This window comes from Tachyglossus aculeatus (assembly GCF_015852505.1).
Source record: "Tachyglossus aculeatus isolate mTacAcu1 chromosome 12 unlocalized genomic scaffold, mTacAcu1.pri SUPER_6_unloc_1, whole genome shotgun sequence".
Taxonomy (NCBI): Eukaryota; Metazoa; Chordata; class Mammalia; order Monotremata; family Tachyglossidae; genus Tachyglossus; species Tachyglossus aculeatus.
The window spans coordinates 6,232,917-6,251,737 of record NW_024044828.1 but is presented as its reverse complement, the minus strand read 5'-3'; the positions used below and the strand labels follow the sequence as shown (position 1 = coordinate 6,251,737).

General features: G+C 39.0%; 1 protein-coding gene across 2 annotated transcripts in view; it reads left to right on the top strand.

The window, feature by feature from the left end:
* The window catches only part of SEMA3C (semaphorin 3C), a 144,212-nt gene extending 128,455 nt beyond the window's left edge, over window positions 1–15,757 (top strand). For both annotated transcript variants that reach the window (XM_038741277.1, XM_038741278.1), the window contains 4 exons: window positions 2,944–3,101; window positions 6,097–6,164; window positions 9,397–9,527; window positions 13,033–15,757. In XM_038741277.1, coding sequence (XP_038597205.1) covers window positions 2,944–3,101; window positions 6,097–6,164; window positions 9,397–9,527; window positions 13,033–13,446 — 771 coding nt within the window. In that variant the 3' untranslated portion in view covers window positions 13,447–15,757. The remainder of the gene's footprint in view (window positions 1–2,943; window positions 3,102–6,096; window positions 6,165–9,396; window positions 9,528–13,032) is intronic.
* The last annotated feature ends 3,064 nt before the right edge of the window (window positions 15,758–18,821 follow it).

The window sequence follows — 18,821 nt, the reverse complement described above, 5'->3', positions numbered from 1 at the left end:
AGGGATCATACTTACTGACCTGTGTTGCACTGTGCTTTTCCAAGTAGCCTCCCATAGTTAGCACTCAAAAACATCATCGTTTGACTGTTTTGGGTTTTTTTTATGTATTCTTTAAGCACTTACTTTGTGGCAGGCACAGTATTACATGCTGGGGTAGATACAAACTAGTCAGGTTGGATACAGTCCCTGTCCCACGTTGGGCTCAGAGTCTTAATCACCATTTTACAAATGAGGAAACTGAGGAACAGAGAAATGAATTGACCTGCCCATACCAACACAGCAGACAAGTGGCGGAGGTGGGCTTAGAACCCAGGTCCTTCTGAATCCCAGGCCTGTGCCCTATCCATTAGGCCATGCCACTTCTCAGTGGCATGATATAGATTGATTGATCTCAGTTCAACCTGGCTCATGCTCACATGCAGGTACTGGGTAGGTTTGCAGCTGCTTAAAAGCTGCTACCATGAAGGAGAGGATAGTTGGCTATTTAGAATAATAGTCCACTGCCTGCTCATCTATCCTGTCCTGCAAACCACTCATTTTAGGACCCTAGAGAGAGGAAAGAGATGCTGCAAGGGAGATGTCTCCTCTAGTTAGACCATATCAGTCCTCTCTGATATGGGAGGTACCAGAAGGGCAACTCTAATCTGATCATCACAAACTGTCCCCACAGAATGGAGGCTTTCTCACCAAGGATCACTCCTCTGATTTCAGAAATGCCAACATCACTATTAATATTTCCACATCCCCCCCCCATCATAAATAAATCAATGGTATTTATTGAGTGTTTACTATGTGTAGAGCACTGTACTAAGCACATGGGGAAGTGCAATAGCATCAGCTTCAACATTCATTGGATGCCTGCTGTGTGCAGGTCCTTGGGAATGTACACATCAAAGATAAAACCCGGGCCTGCCCTTAAGAAACTTACAATTTAATGTAGGAGTCAAAAGGATAAAACTGCCAAATGCACAGAAGCCAATCGAGTGAAGCTCACTTAATACACAACAGAGGATCATATATTCAAATGTAAACTGAGATCTATTAATGGCTCATGGACTGAACTGACCAAGAAAGTGTATAGACTGGGGAAAGAGGGGTTGGCAATTTGCCCAATTACTGGAGTTTTCCAATTGACAAAGCACCAGGTGCCCAGGTTTTCCTGATTATGCCCATTTGCCACTTCCCCACAAGGAAAATGAAAAATGTACTTTCCATTTATTAGTGGGAGAACATATAGACCTAACTCCATTCAACCCTGCCAAGATTATAAACAGGATATTCAAATGCAGTGTACAGTATTCACATATCAGCAATGTCAACTAAGATAACATCGATAGCCTTCTAAAATAATTCTATTTTTTGGAATGACAATCAGTTTTCTTCATGTCTAAGAAGCACTAAGCTATCCAGCTCCCAAAGTTTTCATTATTGTCACATTCTTGGTATACAAGAAGCATTTTTGTATGTCACGGGTATTATGTTTTAAAATATTTAAACTTCTTTGACTATAACTCAGGTAATCCATTTCGTTTTCTATCATTCTCCTTACAATCAGAAGAACCCAAAATGTTAAACAGAAACAGAACACTTTTAGAAGCACTTTAAATGTGTCTGTCAACCTTTTTTTCCTCCATGGTTGATGCAAACTAGCTGTATTTTTCTTGGAATATAGGATTAAAGTTTCATGTGTTTAACTGAACTGATTACACAATTCCAGTGGTCTTCTTTGAGCATTTAGTCTATTAGAGATAAAGAAAAATTCCATATTGTGTCCTGAGCTCTTTACTCTTGACTAACTTTGAGAAAGAAAAACAAACAGAGGATAATGGAAGTAAAAGTTTCATCTGTAAAAATGTTTGCAGGGAGGTTAGCAAATATTTCCCCGAATAAAGAGACCATTAGTCATTTTACTCTGTACCCCATGGAGAGTCTCCAAACTCAGCACTGCCTTTGAAGTCAAATGGAAAATTGCAGTTCACTCCAGCCTGATGAGGGGAAAGGTCCTGAGGAAAATGAGAATTAAATCTCATGACTGGGTACTGTTACATCTGATTGTAGGCCCATTCTAGAACTGCTAGAAGAGTTGGCATAGTCAGCACTGCTGAAGGGGAGAGTCATGCCTGGATTTAGAAGAGTGCTCTGCACATAGTAAGTGCTCAGTAAAAATGCCTGATTTATCCAACCTAAGCAAAGATGTGGGGTCCCAGGACACAAACACTACTCCTTTCAGGAGGAGATGCCAATGGTGCTGAAGGAGAGGGCTCAGAACTGAGCAACAAGTGGATAAATTCACTTCCTGGGAACTTGAAGTGTTAGCCAAAAACTGCGGGTAACGAACAATCAATCAGTGGTATTTACTGAGCACTCACTGTGTGCAAGGGGAACTGTACCTAAATAATTGGTACAATAAAGTTGATAGACAAGACCCCTGCCCCCAAGGAACTTACAATTCAAAACCCAGTTGGAAACCTCCAATTCTAGCCCTTGTTGGCCCCTGGAAGAATGTGCTGACATCCACCAGCCTTTGTGCCCCTCTTCCTTCACCTCCTCCTGTACCCACCAAGCATTTATTTTTTTTCCCCACACATCATTCCAGCTGGGTCATGATAAATTTTGTGCTTTGATGAGAGAGACAGTGGCATGTCTCTGTAATCCCACTGACAAGTCCCATTTTCTCTCAGATGTGAAGCTGGGGACATTGGCACTCTGCCCTGGTCACATGTCCAGGGAGCTGAGCTGTTTCCTCAGCCCTGATGCTTGGTGGGTTATAATACGTTAGCACTTGACTATGACAGTTTCCCTGCAACTCATCCCTTAGCTCTCCAAGATACTTTTAAAATCCTCCAAAATTTAAAAAAAAAGAAAATTTTTGTAATCACTTCAGTAGGTTGTCCTGTAACTGTCTCATTTGAGTGATTGTTCTTTTTTTCCCCCCATTCACAGCAACAGTTGTACATCAGCTCTAATGAAGGTGTCACCCAAGTATCCCTGCATCGCTGTCATGTTTATGGTACTGCTTGTGCTGATTGTTGCCTCGCAAGAGATCCGTATTGTGCCTGGGATGGCAATTCCTGTTCAAGGTTCTATCCAACAGGGAAGAGGTAGGTTATGGGAAATATCATCATGGATGTGATGATCATCATCTTTTTCAAGTGTTCATTGCACAACTGCCACATGTATATGAATCCTCCTACTTAGGCTTTGAGCCCTTTGTGGGACAGGGGCTATGTCCGAGTCTCATACACTACATCTACCCTAGTGCTTAGTACAGTGCTAGGCACATAGTAAGCGCTTAACAAATACCATCATTACATAAAAAGGCTCTGTCCTTGAGGAGTTTACAATCCAAATGGCAAAGACTTCTCTTTTTTATGGTATTTGTTTAGCACTCACTGTGCCAGGAGCTATTCTAAGCACTGGGGTAAATACAAAGCTAATCATTTTGGACACAGTCCGTGTCCCACAAAAGGGTCTCATAGTTATAATGCCCATTTTACAGATGAGGTAGCTAAGGTGCAGAGAATGTGACTTGCTTCTATGCATTCCATAAGAAGAGACATTGTTTAATCACCGAGTTATTTACAGAAGAAGGCTATCAACCCTGCCCACCATTGTATAGAGAAGTCCAATTAAGGTGCTGATCACAGCTGTAGGAAAACGTGGTTAGATAAGAATGGTGTTTGTACTTCTGAATTACCTGGCTTAACTACCTGCTCTAATTAAACTTTCCCCAACCACTTAGTACAGCGCTCTGCCCACAGTAATCATTCACTATTTATACCACATTTATACCACTGATTATGAGATCATTCTTTTTCAGTAAGCCAAGAATAATCTGGACAATGTTTTATTATTTTTACTTGGTCATAGTCATTATTTGAGCAATGGATACAAAAATAGATTTCTGCTGTCATTTATCTCATTCTAAGAATTCTTAAAAATATAGGACAGAAAAAAATGAGTATTTGATCAGTCAACAATGAAAGAATAGGAGAAATAGCTCAAATTCTGTGTTTGGGAAATATAGTGGAATAGCTATTTGAATCTTTTAATAATATCCTTGTTGTCTGGTCTGAGTGTATGCTGGATTGACTTTGCTTGTGGGCAGCTATCATGTCTTAATTCCATTCTTACACTCCCCAAAACTTAGTACACTGATTGAAAATTTAATCTAAATACTCATTTATGGAACTAAGACTGATTGCAGTTTACTTATTTCCAGGGATTTAGCATTTGGAACTCAACAGGAAAAATCATAAATATAATCCACCTCTACCTCAATCCTCCAACTCCCATACCTCTCACTAGTCTGTTGCCCTCTGGTGATCAATTTCCCAGCCCTCACATAAGCAGTAGAGGCAATTGAGTTATATGTTCTTAGCCCAGTCACCTTTATGTTGATATATCCACCAATAAAGGGAAATGTCTGCCAATGATTTGGGGCAAGCTTGGCTGGTTTGGGGAAGGAAGTTGGTGACAAGTTAGAAACAGCAGCATCAATTGATATTGATAGCTACAGCCTTCAAAGTCCAGTTGGTCTTGCTGACTGGCTCTATTTGGAGGTTTCAGAAATGTTATGGAATTTCTAGTTTAAACTTTACTGTATTCCCAGAGAGTCCATTTGCCACAGGAAAACTTTAATGAAGAAGGGCCTATGACAAACATCTTTTACAAGATCTGTACCATGTTGCTGTCTCTGATCATGTCAACATACCCAATCTTGCACCCAGAAGAGATAATTAGGAGACTCTCTCCCACTGCCATCTTGAATGCCCTCTGCCTTTGGGCAACCTAGTGAGGGTTTGGAGTGTCATTGTGCCAACCAAGGGATTCATGCAGATATCCTGAGAGCACCCCACTTCCCTCCCCTGCCCCCCAATACCCCGACCCATGTGCAACCTTCTCTTACAACTAGACTGTTATCATCTGTATATCAGCTGAATAAGAGCATACAGGGAAAGTTGAAACAAATGGACATATATTCCTCTTACTCTGGCTTGCCAGTACTTGTATATGGTCCTGAGACCATTGCATATTTTCACTCTTTTTGCCATATAGTAAAATGCAATATTTGGGCATTTCTAATAGAAACTTCTGTACAAACCCTGTTTCTTTATTCTTTAGGTCATGTTGGAAAGCAGCCTCCTCTGAGAACAAGTTAAATACTTGAATTAGCAGAAAGCAGTATGCTTTCCATTTGTGGAGCAAATCAATAGCAAAATCAACACTATATATCAAACCCCTCCTGTACAAATAGGCTTGTTGCTTAACAACAGGACAGATTGCAGTGGAGAAAGCATGAAAGCATTAGGTGTTTGAGTATTTTCTGTGTTTTGAATACTCAGTATTCCACAAGCATGCCAGGCCCTTACTGAAATAGAGCCACACTGCATGCTGCTGACCTGGAAGACTCTTGTCCTAAATGGTGGGGAAGAAATCATATTTTTAGGAAAATAAAATAAATTCAAAGGGGTAATATCATCATATACCCAATTGATATATGAGAAAGATTAGAAGAGGTTGCTGTGGAGAAGCTTCCACACAGCATCTTCTGTAAAATGAGACCAAGAGATTAAATTTGGAGAAAAAGATATTTTTAATGGTATTTGTGTAGGACTTACTCTGTGCCAAGCATTGTACAAAGAGCTGGGGTAGATAAAAGCTAACAAAGGTGGACACACTCCATGACCCACATGAAACTCAGTCTTAATTTCCATTTTACAGATGAGGTAACAGAGGCACAGAGGAGTTAAATGACTTCCACACAGCAGACAAGTGGCAGAGCTGGGATTAGAAGCCAGGTCCTTCTGATTCCCAGACCCGTGCTTTTTCCATTAGGCTAAGCTGCTTCTCTTCCATACTGTGAGAGTTGTTTCTGAAGGAAATGCTTATCTTCCAGACTAGGTTTGAGTCTCATCTTTCTGAGGTCATTTAGGACATGAAACAGGGCTAAATAGTCTTGTAAGCTCCCTTCCAAACTACAATCGATGATTCAATCAAAATGACAATAAAGTTAGTAGTGCCATTTTACCTGCATTCCATTTATTTTACAGTGGGATCAATTTTAAATCACTCTTTTGGTCTCTCCAAACTTAGGAGGAGCCGCAGACAGGACGTCAGACATGGAAATCCTATGACTCAATGCCGAGGATTCAATCTAAAAGGTATCACCCTTGAGAATCTGTCTTTTTAAATAAAAAAGGAGCTGAAAATCCCTTTATGTCAGCCATAATTCTTAGGATTTTTATGGTCACGTACCAGGAAAGAAATGAATCAATCCTTTTGAACCTAGGTTCCTTCTTTGTAAATGGGAATAAAACATTTCACCTGTTATGAAAATAGATTTAAAAAACAATTAGGAGGTACATACCCATGGACACTATTCAAGAAATGATTGCAAGTCCATCACTACTAAACCTGAGATTTGCAGATGAAACTTATATGAGGGTCTGGATGCTCGATAAAGATTTCCATCTGGGATCAAGAAGGCATGTTTCAAAAATGAACAGATGAGGCCCAGGCAAACACCACAACAAATCAATTTCCTTCTCCCAAGTCACCCCTTGGCCATCACCTAGAATTTTTTTAAAACTTCTAGCTATGACCCCTTTGAACACAAATATGAAGATGCCTAAATGTCTTTGTCTCCTGTTGAGGGTGCGAGCAATGTTAGGGGGTGATATATGGATAGAAATAACTGGATGCACTCTTTTCAATGCATAGTATGGCTATAAATTATTATTAAAAAGCTATTCTCTCAAAATTGTACTGCAAGTTATGTGTCATTTTCAGTCTTTTGAGATCTCACTTTCTCCAAGAGGCTTTTCCCAACTCCTTGTTTCCTCTACTCACCTTCCTTTTAGGGATGGCCAGATACTTAATCATAATAATTTTGGTATTCATTAAGCACTTACTATGTACCAGGCACTGTTCTAAGTGCTGGGGTGGATACAAGCTAATCAGATTGGAAACAGTCCCTGTCCCACGTGGGCCTCACATTCTCAACCCCCATTTTACAGATGAGCTGAGGCCCAGAGAAGTAAAATGACTTGCCCAAGGTCACACAGCAGACAAGTGGCAGAGCCAGGATTATTATTATTATTAATAATAATAATGATAATGGCATTTATTAAGTGTTTACTATATGCAAAGCACTGTTCTAAGCACTGGGGAGGTTACAAGGTGATCAGGATGTGCCCCGGGGGGCTCACAGTCTTAATCCCCATTTTACAGATGAGGTAACTGAAGCACAGAGAAGTTAAGTGACTTGCCCAAGGTCACACAGCTGACAGTTGGCGGAGGTGGGATTTGAACCCATGACCTCTGACTCCAAAGCCTGTGTTCTTTCCACGGAGCCACGCTGCTTAGAATCCTTGACCTTTGGACTCCTAGGCCCATGCTCTATCCACTACACCATGCTGCTTCCTGTACTTGGATATGTATTCCTAATCCCTTGATATTCACTCTACACCCAACCCCACTGCACTTTTGTACATATCCTTCCATTCTCCCATTCATCCTACCTGTAATCTATTTTACTGTCTGGTTCCCCCTCTAGGCCATAAGCTCCTTGTGGGCAGGGGTCATGTCTACCAACTCTGTTATAGGGTAGTCTCCATAGCTCTTATTACACTGCTCTGCACACAGAAAGCACTCAATAAATACCATTGATTGAGCAATATGCCAGCAGGAAAAACCCGGTGTGTGTCAAGTGGAGGGTGGGATGGGGGATTTCTCAATCAATTGTATTTACTGAGTGTTTACCATGTGACAAACACTGTACCAAATATTTGGGAGTATAAAATAACAGACTTGATTAGGTACATTCCCTTCCCTCTAGGAGGGATCTCCGTAGGTTCTTTCCACATCCGACTGGATATTGGGTCCATGCTCATGGTTAGGGGAGAGGGATAGAGACAGAGAGAGGAGAGAAGGACTAGGACTGACGTGAGGGTCATTCAGAATGGATCGCCTCCATCTTTCTTTCCTAAGCCCAAAACCATATTACAGCTGAGGCTCCCTTTGTTCATTCCCCTTCCCAGCCACACAGCACATACGTACATACCTGTGATTTATTTATTTATATTAATATCTGTCTCCCCCTCTCTAGACTGTGAGCTCCTTGTGGTCAGGGAATCTGTCTACTTATTGTTGTATTATACTCTACCAAGTGCTCAGTATAGTGCTCTACACACAGTAAGCCTTCAATAAATATAACTTAAAGAATAAATAAGGCTAGTAACCAAAGGCTGCTTCAACCATTGGGCAGAAGTGGAAGTCAGCCCAGTGGGTTACACCCTCATTGGGGGGTGGGGGGGGGGGGCACCACTTTCCAGAGGTGCTCCTCCCCAGCAACTCCCCGTTCCTCACCTAACAGTGAAGAACTGAGAGCCTGCAATGTTGGGTGAGGGGGAAATCTGAGGATCAGGGCTGCATACTGTCCAATGATGGTTGAAGTGAAAATTTTTTATCAAGCAGATTAGCAATTTTCAATTACCCCCAGTCAAACACTGTGGGTTTTATTTTTATTTAATGTTATTTAAGAGCTTGCAATGTGTCAAACCCCATTTTAAGTGCTGGAGTAGGTATGAGTTAATTAGGTCAGACAAAATCCCTGTCCCAAATGGGGTTCACAGTCTGAGTAGGAGGGAGAACGCTTATTTAATCCCCATTTGAGAGTTTAGGAAACTGAGGCATGGAAGTTTAAATAATAATAATTAATAATAACTATTATGGTATTTGTTAAGCACTTACTATGTGCCACGCACTATTCTAAGCGCTGGGGTAGATACAAGGTAATCAGGTTGCCCCACATGGGGCCAGCAGTCTTAATCTCCATTTTACAGATGAGGTCACAGAGGCTCAGAGAAGTGAAGTGACTTGCCCTAGGTCACACAGCAGACAAGTGGTGGAGCTGGGATTAGAACCTACATCCTTTAACTCTCAAGCCCATGCTCCTTCCCCTAAGCCACACTGCTTGACTTCCCCAAGATCACACAGCAAGCAATTGGCAGAGCTGAGATTAGAACCCAGGTTACCTGGCTCCCAGGCCCAGGCTTTTTCTGTTAGGCCACACTGCTTCTCTTATTTTGACTCCATGCTTGAACCATACCAATTCCAAAAATAGACACCTTAAATACCCCAAAGGAATTGCACATTCAGTTTTCCCACCCCAAATAGATTTTTTTTCAAAACCTGGATTTCTATCCTTCAATGTTAACTCTCTTTGTCCTGTTTCCTAATGGATTTGCACCTGTGAAACCACTTAAGATCCTTTTTTTTTTTTTCAACTGGACTTTCTCCTAACCTCAGGCAGAAATTAATTTGTCTTTTAAGGTTGATTCCCTGGAAGGATTCTTTTCTAAATGCCTTTGCTTCTGTTCTTACTCTTTCCAGCTTACAGAAACGCGGCTGAGGTTGTTCAATATGGAGTAAAGAACAACACCACTTTCCTGGAGTGCTCGCCCAAGTCTCCACAGGCGTCTATCAAATGGCTGTTACAGAAGGACAAAGACAGGAGGAAGGAGGTGAGAGACAGAGCCCCGAAACAATCAATCAACTCCAGAGAAAATGCATTAAATCACCAGCCCGGTCAGGGGTAAAGCTCAAACTGGATAAATAAGGCATATAAGTGGCTTTTTATGTCTTTAGGATGACAGGTGCCAACAACTTTAAAACAATTTATGCCTAAATTTGATGGATGAATAGTAAAGATGCTATCCTCCTCACCTGCACCAAAAGAGTGTTTGAGTGAGACAGCAGTGTGGTTGTGAGCAAGGAACCGTAAAAGAAACAAAATGTATAAAATCCAAGGGGTTTCATGCTCACACAGCAACACCTGTGTGTGACTGGAAAAGATTAAAAAGACCAAAACCACCTTGAAAGTTTCCTCCACAGACTTTAGTCTAAATGTCAACGCTCTTGGCAACATGCATTCTTCGATGATGCTGTAATCCCATTTCAGTTGCTGAATTGTTGACCATTCTCGGATTTCAGTTTGGTAATATGGAGAATGATCGTTTTTGGAAGCAAAACTGATTTTCAGTGCAAAGGAAAAAACCAAATAGTATTTATAGTTATTAAACTAATATTTGAAAAAACTATTTGTACTGACCTTCCTTGATTTTACTGTAAGAAAATTACAGTAAAATAATCAATAGTGATACAGTGCATAATGAATGCCATTACATGGATATCAGCTTCCTTTGCAGAGTAGAATATTAATTTAAACAATTGCCTTCAGAGTCTGAAGAGACATTTTAAAAAATTCTACTTCTAGGCCATGAAATCTAACCTGAGCTATCTTGTCTGTTTAGTCCTGCTGTATTGATTAGAGTTCAAGGAACTGATAAAATTTAGAATTAGAGTTATAGGAACTGCTGAAATTTAGAATTAGAGTTATAGGAACTGCTGAAATTTAGAATTATTAGGTTTGTGAATCGAGAGAAACTCTGCCTTTGCCCCTGAAGTGTCTCTCCTGCTATAAACCAATAGTTCTATCTTGGGGTTTCAACAAAATGCAGAATCTCAAAGAATAAGTGATGATAAGGATTTTAATATGCCAATTAGATTTTCCAAAATTTAAAAAAAAACAATTACACTGACTCCAACAACTGATTTTCCTCATTGTATGTAAATATATTTTCACAGCTAAACACCTGGCCGAGATTACCTCCCCATTCCCTTCCTTGCCCCCCCACCCTTGACAAAATGGTAACTTCCTAGAAGAAATAAAAGGCAACTATAATTGACTTCTTCACATCCAGACTATTATATTTTTATACCAATTTTCCATTTGAAGATGTTAATCATAAATGTATTTTATATATATATATATATATATATACACACACACAAACATATATATACATATATATATATATATATATATATATATATATATATAGTATTTGTTAAGCCCTTTACTAAGGGCTGGGCTAGATATAAGGTTGGACACAGTCTACAGACACATGAGGCTCACAGTCTTAATTCCCATTTTACAGATGTGATGACTGAGGCAGTTAAGAAGTTAAGTAACTTGCTTAATGTTACACAGCAGACAAGTGGCAGACCCAGGATTAGAACCCACATACTGATTCCCAGGCCTGTACTCTTTCCACTAGGATCTGCTGCTTCTCTGCAATTTTCTTTAACTGCTTGCAAATCACAATACCAGGTGGAGGTGAACCTCTTTATCCAATAGTAGAACTGTCCTGGGAGGTTACTCAAATTGAGACTAGCATGTCCTGCTACCCATGAGGCCACTATTGAACCCTGTAAAATATAGCATCTAAAGAACAACTCCTCCCGTGGCTTGACAGCATGGCTTAGTGGATACAGCACGGGCCTAGGAGTCAGAAGTTCATGGGTTCTAATCCTGCCTCTCCGCCACTTGTCTGGTGTGTGATCTTGGGCAAGTCACTTGACTTCTCTGGGCCTCAGTTACCCCACCTGTAAAATGGGGATTGAGACTGTGAGCCCCATATGGGGCAAGGACTGTGCTCACCCTGATTTCTATGTATGTATGTGTTGTTCTTTGGTCCATGTTACTCTTTAAATCCATTCAATGATTGCCCCTGTATTTTCTACATGAAATTTCAACCCTTTCAGCCAACCTCATCCCCAACACTCTGTTCCGTCCTTTACCTTCTTTTTCCCCCCCACTCTCCAGATCACAAAGCAAAGAAAAAAATTCTTTCAAATCCTCTCAGAAAATGTCATCTTCTCTACAATAAATCACTCAAATGAAAATGTTTTTAAGAATATGATTTCCACAGAACAACGAATCCCTAAACTCACATTTTTCTTTTTGTGCTTGCTTCCATTCCTGGATTTGGATCATTACTACCAGATAATTTGTTGGATGTTCAGAGCATAGTAATGTTTTTCCTAAATTATAAATTTAAAATATGTACATATCTATATACATAGATATGTACATATTATATATGTATATAGATATATATACACACACATATATATATATATGTATATATACACACATATTGCCTTCAACAACAGGTTTTATGCTTCTTACTGCCATGGGTTCAGCTATTCAAAACAGAGCTTCCCAGAAAGTTGTTTGCCAACTTGTGATTAACCTTCATCTTTGTGAGAGAGTAATGAGAAAAAGAAAGTTCTAGGATCCAAACCTGCCCTGATTACATTTAAAAAAATCTCAATTACATAGCGGGGAGAATCCATTTTAGAACTGTCATACCCTTTGGTGGGCTTTCAACCTTCTCTTGTTCCCATCTGTTTCATTTCATTGCCACGGCATCTCCCTACCAGAGCAAGTGGATGGGACATGAAAGTGGGTTAATGGTGACCCTTGTGATCAGCAGTTTGGTGAGCAAGGAATTGAAACACATTGGGAAAATGGGGCATTTAGAGTAGACGCAGATTCAGTCAATAACAGTCACATCATGATAGCTAATGCAACATGGAAAGCATTGAAATAAGCAGTGGGAAGCATATGAAAACATTGAATCTGACATTTTCTTTGGCCCACAACGAGCTTATTACCTGAATAGGGGAAGGATAGGTAGACTAGGGAAAAATAGTGATGGTGCCATCAGTTCTACCAGAAGCCAGATAATGGTGCTAATATAATGACTGAATTAGAGAACATTATTCCAACCATATGGATAAACTGATTGGATAAAGTGTGAAGTACTGTTTGAGAAGTAAATCTATGTAAATGGTGGCAAAGTCTACAATGCAAGTTTTCCTTAAGGAGGTGACCTGAGAGAATGCAATCCCCCAGGAGAATTTTAAGGGCTTCAGAAAAAGCTAGTGAAAAATAATAGGTCATTCTTCAAACTCTTCATCACTTCTGTTTGATCCTCCCTGTTCAAACAACTTTCCCAGATACCGGTTAATCCTTTTTAATTGAGTCAACTGGATTGTTCATTTAACTCTGTCCAACCCAATATGAGGAAACTCGATGGGCAAAATTCCCTTGAAATTGATTTGCTGTGGGTCAATGGCAACAGCCTTTCTTTTGTGATTGATTGTCTGTGTTTCTGCTAGGTCAAGTTGAATGAAAGAATCATAGCTACAGAACATGGACTTCTGATTCGCTCTGTTCAGGATTCTGACCAGGGTCTGTACCACTGCATCGCCATAGAGAACAGCTTCAAGCAAACCATAGCCAAGATAAATTTCAAAGTCTTAGATTCTGATATGGTGGCCTTTGTGACAGACAAGTGGACTCCCTGGGCCTGGGCCAGTTCTGTGCGAGCTTTGCAGTTCCACCCAAAGGACTTTGTCGGGGTGTTCAGTCACTCCGAAATGCAGATGATTAACCAATACTGCAAAGACACCCGGCAGCAAAGTCAACCGGGAGAAGAAATGCAGAAGATGAGGGGAGACTACGGCAAGCTAAAGGCTCTTATCAATAGCCGAAAAAGTAGAAACCGGAGGAATCAGTTACCGGGATCTTAAACGTTAGTTTGATCCAGCCTGATACTCATTCACGTATATTCCCAGTAAAGGATTTTTGTTTATCTTCTAGGATTACATGTTGAGCAAACTATTTGATAAGGTACCAGTTCAGCATGAGATGAGCGTTTATCCCAGCACTAAAAATGCAGCAGCAATGAACTTGAGCGAGCATGCATTTTTTTTTTATTTCAACGCTGACTAGCCCTGGGCATAGTCTAGTCCATACAGTGCATATAAATCTTTAACTTAACCCCAGAGTCTAATTTATGTCGTCTTTTTGAATTCAGTGCTGTTACTTTCAGAAACAGAATCATCATGCCTCTCTTTGGAATTAGGACTGTATGCTACAATTGTCCTTTATTGCATGTAAGAGATTTTGATTGTTTACGGTTTTACCTGTGAAAATGAAAAACAGGTTTACAGCTTTCCTACAAAGCAAATCACAAACATATATAGCACAGTGGAGCTGCCAAAATGTAGATGGTAAAAAAAAAAATTAGAATCAACAAAGCAATGAATAGAAAGCTTGAAGAAATACTCGGGCATCACAGAGAAAAATGAATCCCGGAGAAACACTGATTGTTTTTTTTGAGTTGTAAAAAATACATTAAATACTGCTAATATCAGTCACTGAACACTGTTCTGTATTACTATACCTAGCTTTCTGAAATCATAGTGCTGTAATGGGAGTTTGGCAAGTGAACAAATAAGTGCATTCTTGTTGGTGTCTTTCCTCTAATTATAGAAAGTGGTTTTCATCTGTTATTCCAAAGTACATACTTCTGAGATGATATTAATGTACAGCTCCTTGAAATATCCCTCTTTGTATATAAAATATGGCACTTTGTTACTGTGTTTAGCACAGTTAATAATTTTGATTCACATCTGGGGAACAAAGCAGCCAAAGGGACTTTCATATAATGCCATATAACATTATAGCACACTGAGCAAAATATCTCTTCTGCTCAATGATGGAATGTTTTTTACTCCCTCCTTTCTTCTCGCATGTTGCATTTTGGATTTAGGCACCAATTAATTTGATTTATTTCTTGTCAATTTTCCTTAAGGCCAGAGATGGGAGAATCAGTGCACTACATACACTGGTTAACGGAGTTGATAATGTAGGAGGTTTGTCAGGATTCAACGTTTTCTAGTCCCAGTTCTTCCTGATGCGTGTTGGAAGATCTTTGAGTAATTCACCACACAGAATAGTCGTTTAAGAGTCTGAAGTGGAACTACCTCCTATGCTAAAATTTTCTTTCTCCAAAATGTACATTTTCTTTTGTTTCCTGAGTCCTTTTGTTTCAGTGAATGGAAAGCAAAGCATCACCAATTACAGAGCTTAATAGCTGACAATTTGGCTACTACCATTACAGAAGATAAATATTGCTACTACTTCAACCAAATATCCTATGGGAACTTCATGAACTATAACTAAGAGATGCCATCCCTATCAAGTGATAAAATTGTTAATTAGAATCTAAGAATATTTTCTAATGTTAATGGGGTTATGATATTTAATAAGCCTTAATTTGATAGCAGGTACAATTTTAGGACAGGATATTAGAGATGTGACACTGCATGAAAACACGACCAAATTATTTGAATATGTTGTACTACTCTAATCTCTAAAGCTGCTTATTATATTAATGTCTTGATTATTTATAATACCGTTAAATTAAGATGATATTTTTTCTCTCCTGGGAGACTATTCAATAGGCCTAAGTCAATATGGATTCTACGTAATCTTCCAAGCTGTATCCAACATCCTCGGGGTATAGAACTGAAAGTAGAACTGTTTTATTATAAGTGGACAGGGTAACCTAAACGATTTTTATGTGCTTCAATTAGATTCAAATTGGTAGGCAATATGTGTGTTTAGTTTTGTAATATTGTTTGTGCTATTTAATATCTTCTATTTTGAGAATTATTAAAATGTATATAATTTTATTACTTTTTTAAAAAGAAAACCTTCCAGATGTTAAATCTGCCTAATGTAAAGATAGGTTCTTGCTCATGAACTTCATAAATGTATACCAAATGTTTGTGACTTATTTTGCGTAGTCTGTAAAGTTTGCAAATTTAAATATGTTCTTCACAATCATGGGTACTGTAGATACAGTTTAATAGGGAAACATTTTCAAAAAAGTGGATGTGTGTATAGCTCTTAGCATGATGAAACTGTCATTACAGTGAATGTTTATTATATCTTGTGTAAGAAGCAACTAAATAGAGTTAACATAGTAAAGTTTAATTGGATACCTAAAATACTATGTGCCTGAAAAATAAAGTGTGTTGAAATTTTGGTGTATTGCTTGAGGATTTTTTTATGCCTTTAAGAGTGGATATATCATTTTAATGGCAGAATGTATTTCATTCTACAAGACTATCCTCTAGTCACATTACATAATACATTGCCTCAGTATCTAGAGACAATAATAATAATTTAATAATCAAGATACATTTAAAAACTGTGCCAGACACTGTACTAAGCACCAAGGTGAATACAAGCAAATTGGGTTTAAACAATCCCTGTCCTACACTGGGCTCAGTCTTAATTCCCATTTTACAGATGAGGGAACTGTTTTAAGTAACTTGCCCAAGGTCACACATCCAAGTGGTGGAGCTGGGATAAGAACCCAGGCCCTTTTGATTCCCAGGCCTGGGTTCTATCCACTAGGCTACACTGCTTCTCTAACCATAAGAGATGAACTTTTGTCCATTTTCAGCATACTGACCTTTGTATTCAATAGTAAAGACTCTTTAGAGAATTACAACCCTCATTGATGAAGTAAAAGTGTATTTTCAGAAAACATGGATTTAGATTTTCCCAGATCACATCAAACCATTATTAGAAATCAGGAATCCTTTATATAGCTTCCACAGTGACTGTACTTAGTGCTGTTTGGAAGGTTCTAATGGGCTCAGAGCATCAGAGTTTCAAAAATGAGTGGTATTTCATCTTCATTTTACAGATGATGAAACTGAGGCCCAGAGTAGAGAAGTGACTTGTCCAAGGTCATACAAGCTGATAAATGGCAGAGCTGGAATTAGAACCCAGGACCTTCTGTCTCCCAGGCCCTTGAGCCATGTCTGCATTCACAACATGGATAGTTCTGCCTTACCCCAGTGAAAGCTCACTGTGGGCAGAGAACATGCCTACCACTTCTGTTATATTCTCCCAAGCACTTAGTACAGTGCTCTGCACGCAGTAAGTACTCAATAAATACAATTGATGATTGATTGTATAGGGTGGCTTATTTGAAGATAATACTTTTTTTCCTCCAGGCAGAGTATTTCCTAGGAAGGTAATTTAAAATAATCATCTGCCAATATGTTCCATAAAACATTCAAGGTCTGATATGTACCCCATAATTTTTCTGCAACAGTGGTAAGCAGGTGAATTGCCTTTCTTGACATTCATTCATTCAATCGTATTTATTGAGCACTTACTGTGTGCAGAGCACTGTACTAAGCACTTGGGAAGTACAGGTTGGCAACATATAGAGATGGTCCCTACCCAACAATGGGCTCACAGTCTAGAAGCGGGAGACAGATAGCGAAACAAAACATGTGGACAGGTGTCAGGTCATCAGAATAAATAAAAATAAAGCTAGATGCACGTTATTAACAAAATAGAATAGTAAATATGTACAAGTAAAATAGAGTAATAAATCTTGCTATCTTGGTGGGCAGGGGACATGTCTATCGACCCTGTTTTACTGTACTTTGCTTAGTACAGTGCTCATTAAATATGAATTATTGATCCTGATAGGCATGGGCCACTGAACATATACCTCTTTTCCTTCTACATCTCAGCTTTCCATTATGATCTTCTGGGACATGACTGCATCCTAAATAATCACCACCATTAACTCCTAAACTGTGCTACTTCATAGTTCAGTCATTTGAAGTATTATTGCAATTGAACAAATTTTGAATTCAAGCAAGAATGGCAGCATTCAACCCAGGGTAAACAGCTCATAATAGTAGAAACATAAGAGAAAGAAAAAGGTGGGAACTAATTAAAAATCAATCAATTAATGGTATTTACTGAATGCTTCCTGTGTGCAGAGTGATTGGGAGAGTAAACTGCAACAGAGTCTGTAGAGGTGTTTCTCCCACCAAGAGCTTACAATAGCCCACTTTAAATGCAAAGAGGATAACCAAAGAGGGCAAGTTTGGTAGCTCGTGTTTATGGTTTGTAATAGATGATAAACAAGGGGTATATGTCTAAGTTGATACAGATATTGGGTAAGAATACTGTGATGTTTTTGTTGAATAATGAGAAATATTAGGAAATGGAAAAGGCTCAGGAGAATAAGCAGTGAGACCAAGGAGCATAAAGAGATTTTTAAATAAAACTTAGCTATCAACTGCATACAATAGTCAATTGTTGAGTAAAATGAAAGAACTATAAACAACTTCCTGCTGATCTAAACCCGGATATTAACATTTTCTTTTTTGTTTTTGCCACAAGAATAATGCTCTTTGAGTTGAACAAAACCTAACTGCACCACACTATGTCTATATAAATCCCTAGGAAAGCCTAGGCCTAATTACCATTAAGGATACTATGCTTTAAAGGTCTGTAGTCCTTTTATTGGTTAACATGCTTACATAACCAGTTAAATTAGGTCTGCCTGCCCTGCACTATGAATCTAAAGCTCTCAGTGTTGTGCCTAACTGCAGTTAGAAGGATTGTTCTTCACATAGTATGTCTTAATTCCTGCATTACAATGACTTCAGTGTGCTGGCCATTCAGCTTGTAAAAGAAGCTTGTGCACTGTTTGAACTGCATTTTCCTCAATGTTATTATTCTGACAAGTTTAAGTGGTACTTGTATCAAGTGCTATTACATAGCATCATTACAAACATTTTTAAGTGTTTATTCTATGTTGGCCTTTTTTTAAAACTAGAAATATTTCTTATATAAAAGAGGATGGATAATATTCCTCAATTACTTTTAACCATATTATTGATAGAAAGAAACTTCTCATTAAAAGCATTTTGTAGGAGAAATCCACACAAGAAATGAATGTGTATGTGGTATGATGCAGTCATTCCTAATATCTACCAGGACGTGAACATTTGGCAGAATCCCCATTTTTTCCATGGTGCTTGTCCCTAATCCTATCGGGCTCATAATACTTATTGAATAATCATTTTGTGCAGAAAACTAAACGTACTAGATACATGGGAGAGTACAATGGAGTTAGTAGGCAAGACCCTACCCTCCAGAAGCTTACAATCCAGATGTGGGGATCACACATTAAAAGCAATTACAGCTAGGGGAAGCAGCAATGTATAAAGCTATGTACACAAGTAACATGGAGGTGGGTGGCATATCAAAGTGCTATAGGAGATACAGAACA